This window comes from Harpegnathos saltator, unplaced genomic scaffold, assembly GCF_003227715.2.
Source record: "Harpegnathos saltator strain DR-91 unplaced genomic scaffold, Hsal_v8.6 scaffold58, whole genome shotgun sequence".
Classification (NCBI taxonomy): domain Eukaryota; kingdom Metazoa; phylum Arthropoda; class Insecta; order Hymenoptera; family Formicidae; genus Harpegnathos; species Harpegnathos saltator.
Genome location: NW_020230404.1, coordinates 1352750 through 1375112, shown reverse-complemented (window position 1 = coordinate 1375112; position 22363 = coordinate 1352750). Strand labels below are relative to the sequence as shown.

At 40.9% G+C, this 22363-nt stretch overlaps 1 protein-coding gene across 3 annotated transcripts in view; it reads left to right on the top strand.

The window, feature by feature from the left end:
* The first annotated feature begins 267 nt into the window (after positions 1-267).
* The window catches only part of dachs (unconventional myosin-IXb-like dachs), a 35131-nt gene continuing 13035 nt past the window's right edge, over positions 268-22363 (top strand). Inside the window, exon 1 of one of the 3 annotated variants that reach the window (XM_025303949.1) lies at positions 268-761. In XM_025303949.1, the coding sequence (XP_025159734.1) occupies positions 422-761 (340 nt within the window). In that variant the 5' untranslated portion in view covers positions 268-421. Of the gene's footprint in view, positions 762-14649; positions 15282-22363 lie in introns of those variants that run through there. The other 2 variants (XM_011141661.3, XM_011141662.3) reach the window with 2 other exon arrangements.

Below are 22363 nucleotides of genomic sequence, written 5' to 3'. Positions count from 1 at the left end.
CAAGAGAAATTTCCAAAATTTAAAAATTTGAGATGACTCTCCCTCCATATCACTCTCAACTTGGTGTTTTCGTAGAACAGAGTTTCCGAATAAATTTATCATCGAAAAGATTGGTTTTCGAGCACATATTTACATCTACATTCCTTTAGTATTTTGCGAAACATTATGAGAAATTCTAATGGAAAATTTCAAGTTACATCGAAGAACATAATGACGGAGGATTCATCAAGGATATATATCCTGTTATCGAGTATCGTCATATAAACCTAAAGATCTCATCTCATCCAAAAAAAAAAACGTCAACAGAATAAATCGATCGCAATTAAAGCATCGGGACAAATGAATCCTCATTGGCGATAATTACAGGAGGACGAAGACCGAAAAATCCCGAAGAAATCTTCGAGCTTCTCACGGGGCTAATATGTGCCTGGGACGAGTCGGAAGTCGTCGGGGTAGCGACACTTCCGGCGGCAGGAGCGATAAAAAAGATTCCATCATCATTCGAGGTTCTTCTAGCCGATCTTGGGAAGGCGCACTCGCAGAAATGGGTATGCTGTTGCCGGACGAAACCTACGAGGCGAGATCCACCAACGTCCTGATCGCGGACGTGGACGAAATCGAGGCTGCTAAAGCGTTAGCGGCGCTTCACAGATGCGACGAGTTCCTCAAGAGGCACGGCATTCGGCCTGAGTTCTTCTGCAGGCACCGAGAGCGTCTAGCTCTTCAGGCATGGCTGTTGAAGAAGTCCAAGTTCTACTCCGGTGAGTGTTCCAAGTATCTTATCTCGCGTAGAAATTAAGCAAATTTAGGAAATTGGCAAAATTATGGAAATTGGGAGAAATTCAGCGAACTGAATTTTTTGTACATAAAATGATGATTTGTGGAGATATATTATATAGTTTCTTTCTCTGGCATAAATCGATATTTATTGCCAACTAGACTGCGTATAATATTTCTGGAAAATCAATAAGTCAGAAATATATTAATTCTCAGTTACTAGAAATTTTATAGGAGAAATTTAGAGAACGATTAATCGAATTTCTTTATTTGACATTAACTGAAATTCTTTGTACAACAATCGATTTTCCAGTATTCGGCCTGTGATATTATAGAGTTCAATGGTCAATTATTAAATTGGGCAATCCAACTTTCTCTGCCAGAATATATTTGTTTTATTTGATATTGAATTCACACATACACACAAGCACAAAATGAATCTGCGCGATAGGAATTTACCTACATTACTTTTCTTAACCCTTAAAAGCCACCGTCAAATATCACCCCAAGCTAATTTTTCTTGTTATATCTATAGCAAAATAATGCAAGAATTGATCTGTTTTATTATAATGTTGTCACTACTGAGTGTGAACAAATACCTATAAAATTAGTATTGTCAATGTGATTACGTTTTTTAATAAGATCAAAAATTCGCACGGGGTGAGATTTCACCCATGGTAACCTTTAAGGATTATTCGGAAGGATAATTTACTTTGAAATCTTCATTTGCAGAATTGAAAGTCTCGCTTTCACGCGTTCTGCATTAATTTTCCGATTTGTACATTTATTCATTGAACTTACCGGCACTCTATGTCAGAACTCTACGACGTTATTAAGAGCGTCACGTACCCCACGGAAATCAGTAATGATTGCAGTATCTTGGGAAGTTGCGAAACGGAGTCGCTCACGCCGCGCTTTCGCAGATTGTTTCGTCTGTTTCGTTTGTTTACACGCGCGGGATAACTCCCGCCGCCTCTCTTTCTCCCGGAGCGCAACTTTCCTCATGCAAGTTGCTCCATTTCTCTTCTACAAATCGTATTGCGGAGTGTCTCAGGCATCACGTATACATACAGGGATACGAGCTGCTGGGTCGCGCGCTTGCTGCCATTCTTTGCACTCGCGCTCCGATAAAGGATGCAGCCCGCGAGCATCGCGACCGATCTGAAGGATGAAGAAGGATATACAGTATCCTCCAAAAGTGCTCGTCATGTTTCCAATAGCAATCAGCCGCAACACTGAATATTTTCAGCATACTGATAACGAAATGACACAAAGAATTTGTGAAAATATACTAAATAATTCCTTTTTTCTCTGACACATAAATCAGTATTTATTCCTGGAGAAGGTTGAAGAAAATGTTTCCGGAAGAAAATTAGTATGTGAGATACGTGTCGATTTTCTTCCAAGATTCAGCAATTATCAGTCAGTAGATTATAGCTTATAAAAGTTAAAATATCCTGATCAATCAAACAATATTTAAGAAACTGAGTGAAAAAGTTTTTTGTGGTCTTTTAACACTAAAACAGGCCAGCGATATTGAAAATGCTTGGTTTACAATATCTACAACCACATTCCTTGTAAATCACCAGTGATAATTTCTACAAAGAGCTGCGCAAAAATGCATCTTATGTATTAAAACTGTATGGCACTGTACAAGTGAGAGAAGGCCGTACCGGACGTTAGTATCTACCTCAGCTATCATCGAGGGTAGACAGCCGCGAGAGTCCACGGATCGAGCTAGGGTGATCTAGGAGTGATCGCTGAATAAGTTCTTTTCAACGGATTGAAATACATTCTGAATGCACGACATATGCGCGAGTCAGTCGGCACGTATGCAGATGCAGATGCAACGAGATATGCGCTTAGTTCTGCGCCTAGAGCTGGCAGATACCTCGCGATCGCAATAAATCAACGCGCAACCTAATTAACCGACGGATCCGGACTATAATAGGGTTCATTATCACCAAGTCACTGCTAATTATGTGAATGTGCCACCAAGTCTGTCTTCGCACCAACAGTTGGCCCGATCCAAATTTGTCTGATCCCATATTTCTCGGCAGATCGTACGTACTGCTTAATAAAGCAGCTGGAAAAAATTAAAATTCATAACTCTGATGCTCTCCCCTCTTCCCAATGCTAGAAATTTGAAATATCCTCTCGATGTCCTCTTCTTATTTTTTTTTCTTTATTGCATCAAATTGCCATTTACTCGTTCATACTAATGGAAAACATTTTTCGTAGATTGAAAGATGTCAATATTTAAAGATTTATCATATAACAGTAATTGAATCGATAATTTTTGAAAGGTACTGGTGCAACGAATTATTATGATTAAAATTTCTGCACTGGTCGCGAAATTGGCTTTTATTTCTTATCTCTTGTCGTAGTTTTTAAGCTCTGACGCGAGTCGGTGATAGTCAACAGCCAAGTTCAGTCATTATATTTTACGAAGAGAAGGATAAAGGAGTTTTACGCACCGTTTTAATTACGACGAGTTCTTCGTTTCCGCTGGCGGTTTACGACCTTCCGCTATCACAAGGAAAAAACGAAAACACGCCGATAATAACATCGCGTTTAATTCGAGCGTGTAATATTTGCAGGCTACGGATTATCATTAAAAATTTTTGAAAAAAATAAAAAAATTATTATTTATTAAAATTATGTTACAAGAAAAATATGTAATAATTCCGGAAAGACCCGCTTTGATTCTTACGAAGCAAACGAAAATGATTTGAGATAATATATTGAAATCTTGCATAAAAGCCTTTGCTAATCTTCACAAAATATTTATTTTTGGTGCATTGTGGATTCAACAATTTAAAAAGGATTTGAAGAACAATGATGAAAGATAGATATTTTTATTTTTCGTATTAATGTTTGCCAGCCACTAGTCATTGTTGCCATTATTAAAAGGGACAAAAAACTATAAACACTTTGAATCTGAATGCATGTATTTGGTATACAATTTACTCTGTTCCCAGTCCACCCAGAGACATATAGAGTTAGACGTAATATACAAAATGAGTGATAAAATAAATTTACATTTGATTATTCGCTAGTATCGGGATAAAATATCTGAGTACATGAGAGATATCCGGATATTGATAACAAAAATACAAATCTGAAACATCATTTAGTCGGGACTCTTGGTAATAACATTCATCATATGTACGTGCAGATTAAATTAAATTTTAAATTCATATTAATTCGGCTTTTAATTGAACGAATTATTTCTTTTTCTTTCTTCATTTTTGCTCCGCGGTTAATCCAGACACGCGAACGTCTTGCTTTATTTTCATAATCAAAAATCAATTTGCCAGGATGTCGATACGATTTCAACAGAACGCACACAACTGATAAAGAGCATTACAATTTCGGCCTAATTACGCTGGCTTCCCATACAACCTACGGGGAGGTGGGCGACAGAGTGGGGGTTGGGGATGGAAATTTTATCGGAATTTATTAGCCGCGGGGAATCGACTGGGGGCTCGTAATGACCGAGGCATTACTAATGGGGCGAAGAGGAGGAAGGGGGCAAAAAAGGGCGGAACTGCCTGCCAACGTAACAACGCCGCTGATGCAAAAGCGAACAAAATGCCATCAGGTGTTGCCCCCATAAATCACTACGTACGTACGTACCACCTTCCTTTCGGTCTTCGTCGCGCCGCTCCGATGCATTCGATAAATAAAACATGCGGCGCGAAAAGATCCGCAAGGTGTATCGATTGGTACTACCAGATAAACGTTGTATAATGCCACATTTTATTTTTATTTTGGAAAAAGTACGTCTCCCTGCGCAAAAGACACGCCTCCATGTTCTACTTCTGCGCAAAGCCGGTGTCGTTTTCACAGCGTCACTCTTCCCCAGACTTTCTCTATTCTCGACAATACGTCGAGGACAATACGACAGGACGCACCCCGCTTTTCCTTAACAATAACGTCTCGACGTCACGAGAACCTTCGCTCTGCAGCGAAAATCCGGAGACGGATTAGCGTAAAATCTACCGATCGCCGGCACACACACACACACACACACACGACACGTGTACGACGTTCGTATCGATATATATTGTCTCCCTGCCTGGAAAATGTACCCTTTTTCCCTAGAACGAAGATCCGCGCGTACGAAGGTATCCTCCGCTCCTAAGGATCTCTTGTCCTCGACCGCTGCTTAGGGCGTAAATACATCCTAATCACTCGCGGCGATCGCGTGAGACGAGAGAGTACCGAGAGACTTTGGCACTGCATTAATTACCAGTCGCTAACAATGGCGCAATAATTAACAATTACGCACTTTGATAATTATATACCGCCGGGCTGAGTTATCGTCCGGATCGTCCGTGTGCACGAGTATGCGTGATTTCGCGGCATCTGTCATCGTAGATAGCGCGAAAGATGACAAGTGGATCCTCGAATTCGAGAACTGGCTGCCGTTGCGCAGTTTCGTCAGTTAGTTTCGGCGATAATATCGTCGCTGCTGATCCCCCGAGGGGATATCGTCACGAATGAGAACGGGGTAAAAATCAATCCTGAAACATGGAGGTTTTTGCGCAAGGAATGTGCGGGTTACGTTGCGAGGAGTCACGCAGACCGAGAGAGATACGGAAATTGGAGAAAAAATATTAGAGTGAAATTAATACGATACGTGGCGCTTTCGTCCAGGGTTTAGTGCTACTAAAATGCATGAAACTATCGATCACAGGTGACAGGCATTCGGCTCTTCCGCGCGAGTCTGGTATCTTAAGTCCGCCAATTTAACTTCGTCTATGAAACCGGCGTGCCTTCTTTTTGCCGGGAGGATAGCGGGCTTGCAAAAACCACGTCGGACCCTGATGCAAATTTATGTTAACAGCGCCGGCGAGTGTCTCTCCCTCGTATATTTACAACTCCATCGCGAATAGAAAGCACAGCGGTGTTGTGCGACTCGGCCCGGCGCGAGCACGTAAGCATGCGCGATTTTATACGCAATTATAAATATTAAATTCATATTCTAACTCTCTTCTCGGGAGAAGAAAGTACAATTTTAAAGAGAAATTATTTACGACGTAAAAGTGCACCGGGCCACTAAACGAATTAATCCAGCCTTCATTGTGTAAATAATAAATTGGGCAATTGTATTATCAGAGGGTACGGAAATATGGCCAATTCGAGCCAAACGCAAACGGAACAGCGATACGTAATGGCAACGATAATTAGTCGTAACTAATTCATTGGATGCGTGGAAAATATTTTTAAATTGCCTTCAGCCTCCGCGAAATGTATACCGAAAAAAAAGTTCACGGTGACTATATTATCCGCTATAGTTGCTGCGGATAGTTTTACAATCGCGCATAAATAACTGCGAATGACTTCATATTCTACTGGTTTGAATGCCATCCCGCGAGTTGCGCAAATCCGCGACCCACACGCACACACGCAAGCACATGCACACACACACACACACACACACACACATACGGGCGCGTATACGAACGCACGATGCCTGCTACGTATGCATCTACGTGTCTAACGGAGGCGAGAAAATCATTATGGAAGCGAGTTGAAAGAACGAGCTTCAATGAGAGCTTCTTGCAGGCGCGCGCGACGTCCTGTATCGCCTTACCCTCGTCTCCACTCGGTTTAATTAAATTCCCGGAGAAACGGTGGCTCTCTCCTCACCTCTTCCTCCCTGCCTCCCCTCCGCGAATGCCCTTTTTTTGCGCTCCCATGCCGACGCGAAGAGGCACCCATACGCATGCACGCACTCACGTTCCCGCCGCTAATTGACGGATGAATTAATTAGCGCGAATGATCGATCGAGCCCGCCCACTGCTGGATTTATTTCCTGTCGGGACACGCGGCAATATGGGGTGTCGAGACCATCGGATACTTGGGTCCTTGAGACACCTGCGACTCGTCCTGGTCAATCAGAACAATCAAGACATCGCGAGACGTTGGTCGTGCTTGAAAAAATTGTCTCGTCTCGTAACGTGAGGAAAACTAATTCAACAATAAAATGAACAATAACAGAAAGACCATCATCGGGACGGTGTGATGAGGACGCAATGAATGAGAGTGCCGATGAAACACCCCGAGGAATCTTCAAAATCCAAAGGGACTTACGAGCTCTACAGGGGAAAAAGATTTACGCATTTGTCGCGTGATAAAATCAATCCACGCCTCTCATTAGTTTGTTCCCACTTGCTGCCACCATAGTCATTTAATCGTAATAAACACAAATCTAAATCGAATTATACGAAACAAAGGTGATATTGCGCCTAACAAATTGCCCGATGACATCCAGCGTAATAAATTCCATAGGTTCCCAAAGCTAAATCGCAAATTATTGATATTGGTAGCCAGGTTAGTTTGACAATCGCTGAACATCTGGATAGTGATTTATATTTGCGCGTCAGAGTCAGCACCGTTTGCGGTGTCAGCGGCCTGCTCAGAAGCATCGAGACACGTCGTGAGAAGGCAACATGTTTCGCTATTACGCGCCCCGATCGCTTTTGTACGAGCTGCGCGTATTAATCAATATCATCCGGCCCAAAAGAGGATAATAATCTACTGCAATCATCAATCAGATTCACCTTCACAAATCTCGAGCTTGACTCCTGAGTGGACGCGTGAGATTATAAACCGATGTTTCCGTGCGAGCACAGTCAGTGCGCCGAGATCCCGTTGACTTTTACTTGTCGTCCGCTCGCCTGAACATTTCTTCGGCGAAAACTGAAAGCGGAAAAGCGAGAAGAAATTAATGATCGTATCATGGCAAGAGGCACGTGAAGTTGAGTAATTGATCGCAGGTGAGTTACCCGCGCAATAGGAATACCTGCGACATGCGTGGCCCAAGTATCGCAGCCCAGTCTTCGTCGCGCTATAACCACCTTTATCTGCTTTTTGAACCAGATAAGTCGGCGCATTGCCAGCCTCGGTGCTTGCGAGTCGTCGTAAGATCGCACAGTGGCCTTCGTAGTTAACGAAAAGTACAGCGTCATATTGCACGGCGGGAGCGTCTCTAAAACCTCCGGCCATTGTTGCGCAGCGCGCTAAAAGCAGACCCACGTATATCTCGGGGAAACGTTTTCGCAGTTGTGAAAGTTCTGAAAAGTCGGCGGATCGTTGCCGGTTACGGAGAGCTTCATTCATTCGGTTCTTGCGCTTATCTGACGCTTGGATGACGACGCGACCGTTATTTCTTTTACTGCCCAGCCATGTCGCCGACCTTCTCCCGAAAGTCGCGAAAATGAATGATTGCCCCAGTGATAATTATCGGACTCTGCATTTCTTCCCGTTCTCAGGTCTTTCTTCGCATCAATCCTGAAGAGAATTGAAAGCTGCATCGAGGAAGAACGACAGTAGCGCGCAATAGTTTGTTTTTCCGCGAAAACATTATGCACCACGCGCCAGCAACGTAACGTCGCGTGCAACTTCAGGTGACTTTCTCATAAAATAAGCGAAGTGATTTAAATTCCTCGCGAGACAAATCAGGAAAAAAGGCCCTTATGTCGTCCCATAAGATCGCATTTGCCAAGGAGATAATCTTAAAGCCCATGTCGCTAGAAATCATTCAGATGACTGCGCCCGATCCTACCAGCATTTATCTATAGAGGCGCTTCGATCTGCGGTTATGCGAATCTCATTTTCTGCTACGGCCGCCGTAGCTTCTCCCCCGGACGAGATAAGCCGTGTACCCGTGTTGGATCTTAAAGGATGCGGCTGCGTGTCCTCGGAAAAGGCGCAAGAGGCCGCAGATAAGCCCCGATGTATTCTGAAGTACGTTCGTCGTAATATTAATAACGCGTCCCGCCGCTACGCTTTTGGATATAAACCCTGATCGCTTCTGTAAACGGCGATCATGCTCGCTGAGACGTTACGAGCAGCCTCCACTCGTTGGTTTGTCCTCCATTTCCTCACTCGTCTTTTATCTAGAATTTAGGCATCTCCGTCGTTTATCATTTATAAGCACGCTTCCTGGCTGGGGACTCGAGCGCAACATTGTAAGATGTCGGTGCAGAGATGGTGAGGCTGCCTCGAGGAAACTTAACTTCTTGAACTTTAGAAACCCATTGAAGATATTGGATTTTTAGGAAACGTCAAGTTTTTTGAAACTTGCCAGTTCGCGTTTCGTCCGTTATCTCTCGGTTCAGAGAATTTCGAGCTTTTCGTGTGACTATCCACGAATATTAAGTTCTTTTCTTAATCTGAAGAGTTTTCAATGTCCATAAATCCTCCATTATATTTGAATTGACAAAACCCTGGGTGGGATAAATAATAAGCTTTTGAATAGTCACGATAGCAAATTCCAGCATTTTTTAATCTTCAATCGGCCGATCCTTAGAGTCTGGGGATACTACGTTAACCGAAGCCAGAATGTTATGGACGGCAGGCAATCCTCCGTATCGCGATCGACGATCGGGACACGTCTCTTCGTCACTAACGTAATCCCTTAAGATCCGCTAGACCGACCGATCGGGTTTCACAGCTTTTCAATATGTAATGGAGCGAACAAATTATATCGCGCCGTATCTGGCACACGGATGACGCTAGATGATGGATCGTTCAGATTCCCGATTCTGGTCATGAAAAGGAAAATCCAGGGTCACTGTGTCACAGGAGCTGTCACTCTAACCGGTAATCAATGAGCAAATTGATTAAACAGTCAAATAAAAATTGCGCCTGAATCTGAATTTCAAAGACCAACCTTGAATTTCATTTTCTGTCATTTTCTAAATTTCACGTCCACGATCGTGAGATAAAAATTTCGGAATAAAAAGCACTCTCTTCCACGACAGTATGGAGCTACTTTAAATTCTTCAATAACCGAAGCTAAGAAACAGGAATTCATTAAAGGAAATTGATTTATCTGCTGTAATATGAATTCTGAGTTTGATCTCGATGGCCTAAGCATCAGAGAGAATGAAACAATTTTTAAGAGGAAAAGTACAAAAGAGCTGCTTACTCCAAATTAAATTCGAATTATGAGATAGAAGGATATAAAAAAAAAAGATTATCAATAAAAATGGCAAAATCATGTTAGATTATTGTGATTCTAAAGGATTAAAATATTACTTACATTACAGAAAGATGACTTGCAATTTTCGGAAAAATTTTTTATTACACTTGCGTGAGGAAGATGACCATGACGGCAATATGAGTCGAACAATAGTGCCATTTCCGTTCATGTTGCATCACGTTGCGAACATACGCTGTGAATGCCGACGCAACACGAGAAAGCAACCGATCCACCAAAAAATCTGGCCGGTCCCCATTGTTACGCGAGTAAGCGCGTTTCATGGGTCGATGTCGTTCCGATCCATCCAATTAAACGTCGAGCGAAGCGCAGCTTCGAGACTACGACGAGGAAGGAAGACGGACGGAGGATGAAAAGGGGAACGGGAGAAGTGGAGCGGGATCAGCATAATGTCTGTATCAGGAAAAGATCAAAAAAGGCGGAGAGCGAAGACGAGAAAGGTCAAAAGAAGGAAGAAAGGCAGGGAGCGAAAATACATGAAACCAGAATCTCTCGCGGAAGACAGAAATGGGAGATGTGAGCTTGGAAAAAGGGAAGGACAGTGAGAAAGGGGAACAGGACGATGAAAGGAGGATCGTGGGACTCGAGAGAACGAAAAATGGAAGAATTCGTTAGCCGAATACTCGTCAGCAGGTCGTTGTCTCCTGGAATATATAAATAAGGATCTGCAGTTTCGCAATTGCTTGATTTCCAGAATATTTTTACGCTATGGCGGAGAAACAAATTTTACATTCTTTTCACTCTTGATGTTACGTTTCGCAAACTGCCAACTTTCCAAATTGTTGAGATCCAAGTTTCCTAAAATTCAATTTCTAATCGGTCTCATCCTCAACGACTGTGTCAGTTTTTCATATTTAATAAGTCGTCCCATTTCTACAAATTGGAGCTTCAGATTTTCAAAATTTTACGAAATTTCAATATGGACACCTCATCAATTTTACGATATCGATCGTTGTATCAAATTTTTAGTTTCAATATCGTAACGTGAATTTTTTTTCTTTTATTCCTTGCGTTGGATACCGCACAGCGAATCACAGACAAAGAAAGACGAAGAAAAGGGGACAAAAACGGACAATCTGGTCCGATGTCAACCGCTGATGGATGGGCCCATGAAGCTTCTTCAAGGTTCTGTGGGCCCCACGAATTCACGATACCCCTACTCCCTTCGTCCCAACCGTTATAACTCGCTTCTCCCTCAAGTGTACGCTGCATTACAGCTTCAAACTTCCGAGCGACAAAATTATTCTAAATTATTAATTTTTCTCTTAACTTATATATTTTCTGAATAAGAGCAAAAATAGCTATATTAACCCTATTAATTCTTAGATGTTGGAAATGTCAAGTTACGAATATATGTTATTGATTTTCATAATGGCTTCAATTTCAAATGAGATAATATTGATTTTTCTCTTCTCAAAATATTACATACATTAATTACTCGAACACTCGTATAATCTTCGAATGATATTCAAATACCAGAGAAATACTTAAAATATTCGAATATCTGTATCTGACATCATTACCGATTATCTTCGAACGAAAAACTACTTTGAAAAGCACATTTTTACGAGAGGTAAAGAAAATACTGACCCTGACATTAATTATCAAGGCATATTCTAATTAGCTGTCGCTGAATCTAAAGTACGAGCACTCGATGGCAAATTAACAAGCATTCGTTGGCCATTCCATTGCTTATCGACCGTTAAGTCCGAAGGGGAGTAGTACCGACCCATTTACATGGAATGGGTCCCTTTTCGAGAAATCATTATCATACGATAACAGTAATGATAATACGCTAACTAAGCGTTAAACTGCATTCAATGAAGTCTAATTGCTAATCCGGTTATATAGTATAATTACATGTAATTATAAATGTATGCTAAGTAATGTTTGCTGCAGTATATTTGTTATTTAAAGTTATTATTAATTCGTTGTGTTTACATTATGTTCCAAGCACATGATTCAATAATAAAGGCCAATGAAGCCTCGGTGTCTTGTCGACTTTACTGCGCAAGTTTCAACTTGTCGATCCACTCTTTAATTTTTGTCGATCCACGGCTCGCATAGAAATGTCCTTCAATAAGGTTCCGCTTTTTTCATGTGTATCGATAACAATGCATAACGCCAATGCATAAAAAGATCCCGGGATAATTTTTCGAGGATCGGTAACGCATCGCCCGGGCAAACAGGCGGACTTCAAAAGGCCCCGCCTCGTACATCGGTAAAACATCAACGAAGAGGAGAGTCACGATCTTCGGATCTCCTCGCCAGATTGTGCTGGTAGTCCAATGGGCCTACGGGCCCACTGGAATCGCATCGCCGCCTGCCTTATCGACGCAAAGTTAGCGCGAATAGAACCTGCAAAGGGCCGCACGGGCCTGTTTTTCACTCAAGCCAGTCTCGCTCGCGTCGAAACCGGTTTTCTACAGGCAGATTTGAATTTCGCCGCAAAGAGCAGATCCTCTTCCTCTCCTGCTTGCCTTTCTCCTTCGGCCGAGAAGCGGGGCCTTAAATCGAATCACTAGGAATACTCAACATTTCTTCAATTCATCACACTTTAGGCCTGTGAGTTTTCATATGCCAAAATCTTTTAATGATTACAACAAATTTTTAGATTGACATGTTACTACTGATATATTCAACTATATGCTGAAATGAGATACAACATGAAATTTAATAAAGAATACATTATAAATAAATAAAAATACAAATTTTTTATATATTTCGTTATTATATCAAAAAAGTCCTCTTCTTATATATTTTGATCTTGTCCTAATGAAGGATGATTCTATTACGCGGTTATATTAAATCTGCAAACTATCATAACGACAAATTGAAATTTCCAAAATGGTTTTGAGCAATAACTCAAAAGGATATTTGCAAAGAGTAGAAAGACAAATTTCACAGTATTTTCTACACAATTATGTCCGATGCCATGTTAGTCTCTATAAATGTACATTAAGCGAAAAACCTCGAGAAAAACAAATTGTCGATTTTGCGATATGCGCGCACATCATTAGAGATTCGTTATTTATATTAAATCAGCTGTTTGTGTTCATCGAATCTTCCGCTGCTTTCTCAACGAGCGAACGGAGTTAACCTCTCGCATGCTCGTCGATAGCGAGCGTATTCGGTGGTAGGGATCTGCTTATAGTGGTCGTCGGCCCCTGCCAGGGCCTTCCTTCCTCCCTCCGCGTTACCACTCGCGGGGCCTTTCCTCCGCTCCTGTAGTGGGGAGAAACAAGTCTGCTACGCGGGAGGTGGGCAAGCTAGGCCCAGGAGAAGACGAAGAGTGAGCGAGGGAGAAGGAAGAGAGAGGAGACAGAGCGAGAAAGCGGTTGCTCACGACGACGATGTTGCATTGTTTACGACACACAGGGTAAGCCCGCCGCTGGCACGGCCATGTTGGATTCCTTTCGCGGCTGTAGATCAAAATTATAAGGCGGAACGCGCCTCGAAACGTCCACTCGGGATCCCCTCGGTGTACCACGAATCTTCTTCATCCTCCTTCTCCACACTCCCCTCTCTCTCTCTCTCTCTCTCTCTCTCTTTCTCTCTCTATCTTTATCCTCTCTCCCCTTTCTCTCTCTCTCTCTCTCTCTCTCTCTCTCTCTCTCTCTCTCTCTCTCTCTCATGTTTTCTCGCTCTCTCCTACTCTTCGTCGTTTCGGCAAAAAAGGGAGCAAGGGCGCTTCAAGAATGCCACGAAGATCGATCTCTTCGTTTGTCCTCTCTTTTTCAACCGCCCGGCAAACGAGAGCGCAAACCTCCTTCAGGCTCGTGTCTCTCTTCGGCTGCTCTGGCTGCCTCGTGAGCAGCCATTCATTGGGTAGATGGGTCAGGTGACATGTATCGCGTGTCGCGCTCATCGAGCAGCTCAATGGTTGCTTGTCAGTGGATGAACGCTCACTAACAACAAGTGACTTAAAGATGTAGAAGAGATGCGTGTACTTAAGGCAGGTGTTTCGAATTTATATCGGAAGGGCATAGGTTGATGGCTCTCGATAGTTGAGAGAAACTGGTCATAGGTGTGGAATTAATTACATAGTAAAATTGTATAGCAATTTGGCTGAGTGAATTTGGCGAGTGAATAATATATTTGAACCGTTAGTTCTTCAACTACTTAACGTATAGAATGAATCTAAATGCATAGATTTGTTGTCACAATTAAGATTTTGAAAACGTAATCTTGACACGATTTACGAAGTAATCCATCATTTCTTCGAAAATAGTTGTTTTTTCAATAACAACTTAACATCTGCTTATTTCTAGATGTTAATTTTCTATCGTGTAAGAGGGGATTGTCCTCTCACGTCTTAGTTTAATAGTCCAATACTCGGTGATCAAAAGACAACGTACAAATAGTATGGCTGATGTAGTTTTTAATACAATATTTCACTCATAAATTTTTGGGGTTTGGATCTTCCGTTGCATCAGGCACAATTCGATCGTTCAGCTAATCCGATTTGTGTGCTCCTCAAAGTCCACTTGAAGTTCCGCCTTATGGGGTCTAGTTCCCGTTTTAAGTCTCACCGCGTAGATCAGTCAGGCGCGCGATAAACCGCAGCAAGTCGTGGAGGTCGAAGGAGCTGCCTAAGGTGAGTCTAGGGCCGCAGCCATTTTTCCACAGCCTCGCGTAGAGCGGTCCAGTCGGGGACCAGTGCCCCCACCTTTCTCTCTTCGTTCCCCTCCTTCCTCACCAATTCCACTCGTCGGATATCGTGGAGTCCGACGTACCCGTGTGGTGCCTTCCACCTAACTACCTGAAGACCAGGTAAGCTTCGCAGCTCTCGCCCGCCGGAGTTACGGCGAAGAAACCTTAAAAGAAATAAGGCTCAGGTACGGAGGTGGGTCCCAGGCAACAATGACGCCCAGTTGAACGCGACGGCTCGGCACTCTTCACGTGCTCAAAAGCGCGTAGCTGTTTGGCAAAGTTTACGCTTGCAGAAAATTGCGCTGGTGTTAGTGATCACGTCGAAATCAGTTAGTGGGTCTTATCAGTGAATGCGGCCATTGCCTTATCGTTCGTTCGGATATCCTCCGACGCTGAAAGTGCAGTGTGCAGCGCGCTGTCTCGAAATTCAGGTGGAAGGCCAAGCAGAAACGGTCTCGTCGAATCTTAGGTCTTAACTCAGTGGTGGAGCTCAGGATTAAGTTCGGTGCGATGTGACGCAGTCTCGAGTGTTTTGTCTTTCCTTGTTTCTTTTTTCTCAACTTCGGCTAATTTGCGGCGCGAAAGATGTGCGAGTGCGGTGACGAGTGCACCGAGGACACAAAGACGCGGGAACACCGAGATGTTCTGTAAGTGTCAGGTCCGCAGACACACTCGATTGATCGACTCTAGAAGGAAGTTCCAGTGAGGGAAATTCTGGACGAGATCGAGTCTCAAGCGCCTGAAATGGCTACCCTCGGCCTCTCCAAAGTCTTCATACTGGACAAATATTTTACAGAGCTGCAGAAGTTCTGGGAGACGGAGAAGAAGCTACAAGGTATGGCAAAATGCCGTGAGTGCATCCTCTGATTGATCAGTATGATCTCGTATGATTCTCTTCATTCTAAAGACCTTTAACGTTTAAATTATAATATTGGTTTCGTTGGGTCTTCAGAACTCCCAAAAATATTTTCATTGGATCCCTAGATTTATAGAATATTTAGATCTGTAATCTTTCGATCCATGAGTATTTTAACCTTCGAATTCGGGGATTTTAATATTGTGGGAATTAAAATATAAAAATTTACATGTTTATTCTCAAAAGTTTAAAATGTTTATGGACTTAAAGACATCAACTTTCAGATCTATAAAATATTGAAAGCCTTTAAATCTTAAAAAAATATTAATCTTTAAATTTCAAGTTTGTAATATTTCTGTATCTTTTTCGGTTAATATCCTCGTTTTTAGGAATTTTGGACTTTGGGTCATTAAAGTTTATGATTTTTACTTAAGTAAAGTTTATCTAAAGTGTAAACTCTAGAAGTAAAAGATTGTAAATGAGAAAGATTAACTTAGTTACATGCAGTTGTACAAAATTTTTCTATTGTTATATGGAAACATTCAAGTTTTTAAAGAATTCCACAATAACGACTAGGCTAAAATTAAAAAAATATTTTCAAGAAAGCAGCATCATTTTACTGCTCGCTGTATCGGTTGATCTTCTTTCATCTTCTTTCATCTTCTTTTATCTCCCAAATTTGAACGCCTGATTAATCTCTGTTCTCACCCAGGGAAGGACGTAGATGAGGATCAGTTTGTTGGAATATTTTTAAACTTCTAGTTTTTTTAACGACACAGAAGGGTTCTGTGCAGTCCTTGATACGATACTGTCGCGCTGAAAATGAAGAGTTGCGGTGATCGTTATAAAAGTTGCCTACGTTTTACAGTTAAAGTAATACAGTTTCTTTATGTCTTCGTGGCTCTTCTTCCCTGATTACCTCCCAGCATTCTTAACTGTACCCGAGAGATTAAAGTCCCTCGTAAAAAATTTACGCGATCCCCGGAATCAGAAATTTGCACCGCGTACATTAAGCGGCCGTAATAATTCACATTCGTGCAGTCTTACTGCTTACCGTATATCCTTTGAGCTAATTTGCTGCTGATTTTTCACGATCTCTAACCTAACATTCTTCTGAGATTTATCGTTGCTAATTTACAACTCGAAATAAACGTATTAGCAAATTAAGCTTTGGAAAAGAAGCTTTGGAATAAATGTTAAATTTCATTTTTCGCATAATTTTTTAAATAAACTTTGAAGTAAAATAAAATTTCAGTGTAATTAACGTGATATTTAATTTCAGTTATTCCTTTGTGATGTAATTCGGCGTAGGTCTTTAAGACTTAGTTTTATATAACACAAACTACTCTGTATCTGAAAGCAGGTCTCTTTATTTCTGAGTACACCTTATGTAATCTTATATAATGATTAGTGTTCCTCGTGACATCATTTCTGTCCAAATGCCAACCTTTTCAAAACACACTCTAGAAAAAGACATAACGAAAGGAATTTCACGAAAAGGACGACTTATCAAGATAACTTTTTCACTCTCTTGTTTCTCAGCTGGGAAAAACTATTATACCATCGTCTATGACATCCTTACAGGATGTCATATTGTCTCGCTATAGCGCGTTCTTCACAATTACAGACTTTCCCAGTTGCAGTAATTAGGTGGGGAGGAAGAGCAAGATCGCGATGGAAATGAGCTATAATTAAAATATTTCTCATTTCTTTATTGTCATTAATCGCGTAGTACCAAGAAGAAAAATAAAATAGCAGAAATTTCAGAAATGATTTTATTGTTTACCGTGTGACAAGCCTGATTTAATGATGCAGTTTCTTTAAATAAACATGTTCGGAATGAAAGGAGAGAAAAGAGATAATTTTTTTAAATAATTTAAAAAATTTCTAAAGATTTTTAATACGCACACACATGCATACACAGAATCTCAAGTTATTTAATTTCTTGACATTAATTTCTCTTGAAATTGAAGTTGGAAAGATGCAACAGCCTTAAGAACTATTTTCGTAGAAGAATGTCTTAAAGTTATGAGAATACTAACGGTCTACCGGCTGCCAAAAGCAATCGTAAACGTTCCAAAAGTACTTAGAATCCCAACCCTGCTGGAAAGTCAGAAGGAGAAATGAGCGGGAAATCATTACCCGCAAGCTGAGAATTAATTAAATATATGAGCAAATTAAGAAATAACACAATAACTCTGCTACTACTTTGTTGACTTACCAGCTTCAAATCCTCAGGATTTCTACAACATTTGAATTATTTCTTCTTCTCGTAATATATTAAAATAATAATCCTTCCTTTTTATTGTATGAAAAATGGAGTGGATTAATTGCTTAATTAATTGAGAACTTGCAACTTTTCAATCATAGTGATTGGTTGTATGTTCATTTAACCGAACAATATTTTCTTTGTCAACCGAAAATGTTTTTGCGTTCGGCATGACAAAGAATTAATCATAATGCTTCAGTAGCTATTTAAGCCCTGTGATTTGAAGAAACTAACACCTTTCGCTAGAGCCTATAGTGATGAAGAAAAGAAGCCTTTTGTCGTTGAGATGTATACGGGACAACGGCCTAAATGTGTATGTGTGTGCGCGCGTGTGCGTGGTACGTCCAGTTTGAATCGCTCGATCCCACGTGTTGCGGGCGCACATGTGCGTGAGAAGAACGAAGGTAGATGATGCACATATGTGCATAGATCATATCGCGATGCACACACGCACGCATGCGTTCGAATGCAAACTTGAAATCTAAAACGACAGTACTGCTTTATATACAGTTCCACGAATATTTTAGTCAATTATTTTTAGTCAACAGAAATATTTAGTCAACAGTTTCTAATAATAATTCTGTCAGTTTCTAAACGAGGTAATTTCCGATTATCTATCCGGTATTCGAATTCAGAGGTGTATGAGAAACGCATCCGCTGAAAGCCATGTGGAAAATTTTGGATGATTATCAATTAATTATTAGCGAGGCATCCGCGAGATTATCCCGGGTAGTTTACAAATAACTGAGCACTCGGGAAACATCCGGAAGACTCGAATATTCGAATATAATCTGAATACCTGGATAATCCGATTTTGATGTTTTCAGTCTGGTTGATATCAGTCTGGAATAACAAATTGAAATAACAGGGTATCTGGATACTCAGTCCACAGAATATTAACTCTGTTGTCCGAGTAATATCTGAGCGGATATCGCTATCACTAATTTCGAGCATTCTCTTTATCTTTCTTTCTTCCTTTTATTCTCATCTCGTGCTTACATGGTGTCCAATTTCTGATTTACGAAACATAAGCGAACATATTCTTCTAGTATCGAAAAAAATATGTTACTTATGCATAGTGATTTCCACGAGATTTACAGCGTGACACATCAAAAAATTAAACTGTACTGATTGAAAAACTAAACTGATTGGTTAACTAATGACTATGGCAAAAGTAATCGCGAAGTTCAATATAGAAATTATATAGACTAGCTGTGTTATCCTAGATGAAGCTTCCTGTTTTGATAACGCGAGGTCGTTACGCTTATTGTCACTTCGTTAGTGGCGTTACGCTTGCAAAGTTCCACGGCGAATTGGCACCGTGGGAAATTACCATTTTATTAAGGCAACACGGACCCGACAGCCGCTTATTTATCTCATATATCCTGTCGCTCCCGTCCTGTGGAGACATCATGCAAGTGTCTGGACGACCACGTTTCGCGACAGCTTATGTTGGCTTTCCGATGGATATGCCAGAAAGCAGCGCATAAGAACGCTATTCGTTTTGATGCGTTCTTAGTTCTCTTGAATCCATTTTATCTTTTGTGTCTCTAATCAATTAATAAATTACCGAGAATATAAGAGTATTAAATGCGACACATCTAAGCCGTGCAATTTCGCTATCCCGTTGTTATTTATAAAAATATTTCTTATAATTTCTATAAAAGATAAATACACACATTATTATGGAAGTCGCCACACAAGTCCTGGTGCCTCTTTTTCTTTTATCCGACATCTTTATCAAGTTACTAAAAAGAATTGAAATATTTTCGAGGATTATTTTACACGAAGCTGTTTCCAGCGTAATCGGGAGAAACGAACTGGATGGGACTAAATATACCTTTGCGCTTAATTCCTGCAAAGTTTCATTGCGGAAATTGTGGAATAAGAGTCATTGTAGGATTCTTTTTCCTTTTCGGAAAAATACCGGCCGGCCAAATTCGTAAATATATCACGCGTTAAGATAAGCTTCTACGCCTAATTACGAATTAAGTTTCGACATACGTACGGGCGTCGCCATTAACTTCGCCGCGATTTGGTAATCTGCGCGCACAAGGGAGGAATGCAGAGTACCTGCCGCGATTAATTCGTCTCTTTCGTTATCTGGTTACCTGTGCCAAACCATAACTGTGCACTTAAGGTAATCTCTATTCGTCCCTCGTTTTTTCTCTTTATCCTACTTCCCATTCTTTCAAGCTTTCCCCGCCCCTGCAATTTTTTTTTAAGCAGTATTTACTGTCACGCGCTAGTTACTGTGATCCAATCTTCCACTTTAATCAAAAATTATTCCAACTTTCTTTATATCATTCATTAATTTAGTTTAATTTTAATATCTAGGGCTCACAAGAAATGGAGTTAATGTTTACATGGAAATTATTAATCGTAATTAAATCAGTGGAAATGCATGTGTATATGTTCAATTTTTGTAATTATGAAATGGAAACTGATTCCTAGTACATTCAATTGATGGGCCTCCGATTCCGTGAAATAAAATAATCTGTGTATTTCAGAGCTAATAGTGCAAGAATTAATGATATTAAACGTATTAATGGTTTATAATAATAGCTTAATAATTTATATAAATTATAACAGTCATAATTCATGCGAGCAGTTGCAACCGGAATTTACATCATTCGTATAATTTAATTTCGTAACACGTATAATTTATATTCATATATTTCTCACGGTCTTCTCTGATAATAATAATTTGATTCTTTGAATCGCTAATCCGCGGGAAATTTTAGAATTCAAGGAGTCATGGATTCGAGGAATTAGGGATCTCTAGTTTCGACCATTTATAGATTCAAGGAGAGCCCACTCGTGAGCCCACCGAGAATTAGGAAGAAAGAGAGAGTAATATCTAAGGGAAGGTCAAAGCGGCGATGTAAGTCGAAGAAACATTAGTCGAAGGAGTTATAACGAATGGAGTGTAGACGTGCGGCGAGAAGAAGACAAAAAGAACCTGTTTTCTTCGACGGAGCATTCAGCCCCCGAAGGTACCTGCGCAGTTTAATTCCCACGTAGTAGGACCTGCCCGCTATATTACAGGATACCTAGAAAATCGAGAAAATAGAATTTCAAGACATTCATCACCCACGCTTCTTGTCGGCTGATATTTATTTATTCGTCAATCTTATTTAATTCTTGTTGCTGCTATTGCGACTGTTGTTGCTTCTAATAATGTTATTATCGTTATCTACGTCGTTACTGTTATCATCGTTGTCTCTAGCACTTTTATAATTTTCATATATTTGTTATATATCAGCCCAATTTTTATATCCGAATACTCAGATATTCACTCGATACACAAAATCCGTTGGAATTATCCGAGTACGCCCGTCTGCCGTGCGTTATTGATTTCCGCGGCAGCTGATTCGCATCAGCTGATTTTATTTTATGTTCCTCTGAAGTACAATATACACCAGTCACGATACTCTGGTATAATTTCCACAATAACCGGTACCCACGGCTGCCCGGAGAATATCCGGAGGACTCGAGTCATCCGGCTGATACTCGAGTACTGGCGGATGCCGGCACCGTTATTCGAAATCACTCGGTCTAACTTTCAGATGAATGACGTCAAATTTCTAGACTTTGTCGATTTATTAAAATCAACTACGGCGAGTAGCCCCGTGGACTAGGGTGTTTTTTCCCCCTTGACGCACGTCGATGCGTTCACTGTTCCGCCTAGTTCGGCATCAGCGAGCATTATGCGCGTTAAACAACTTACTTCGCGGCTCAGAACCGGTTATGTAACTAATCTCGTATCCGGAAGTTAGTTGTACCGCGCAACGAGACCAGTTCCGCGGTGCGAATCAAGCGTCAGGGTATCGTGTATCACCAAGTCGGGAGAGTTCAGCGACAGGTCGAAAAAGGGAGAAAAACACGTCCTCTGCAGAAGCGCGACACACCGGAGGAACACTTTCGATCGCACTCGGAATCGACCATGGAGAATTGCTGATGAGGTGGAAACGCGATTTCAGATCGTTGATAATCGGCCTTGGCTGGCAGGCAAGCTGGCTGGCTGGCTCGCTCGCTGATCTATACAGATGCTACGTGGGCAGTTTATCCGCCGAAGAGAAAATGAGACTATTGTAATGTTTACGACACGACGCGATCGCGGGAGGTCATCGATCTTTTAATAGCTACTTCATCAACTCGAGTCTTAAGTGTCAACTTTGTAATGAACCGCTATTAGCTATTGGCTATTAGCTAATGACTGACCATGACTAAATTCAAAGCTAAAAGCTGGAATTTAGCTAAGGAAATTACAAAATAACTGTATCTACCTTTGATTAACCCAAACCAGTTTGGTTTCTCAAATGGGAAGCAGAGAGAGGTTAATCTGAATGTATAATAAATATTTTTCTCAGTTATTTTGCGATGAAAATGAAGAGTACGGACTATTACAGTAGTTTATTATCTGTGATGAGTTGGACCGATGACCGATTAATAGCGAATTGTTGTGAGAAGAGTAGAAATTACTACCATTGCTGTTGGAGAATTCGCAGATATCGGTAAATTGCTAGATTCACAGATCGATAAATCGTTATACCGTTAGCTTTGCAAGTCAAAAAATAGATAGAGTCAATCTGTGCAGATGGTTCTATTGCCCCATAGTATTGGCGCTGTTATCGAAAATCATATTAACGACAGTTCCTTTTTCCTCCATGTTCCATGATTCATGTTTTTGAGCGACAGATAATTAAAGCTCTATTTGAGATACATATGGAAAATAATTTAAACGAATGTACATCACTGATGCATTGCCTATCCCAGGATGTGTCATTTA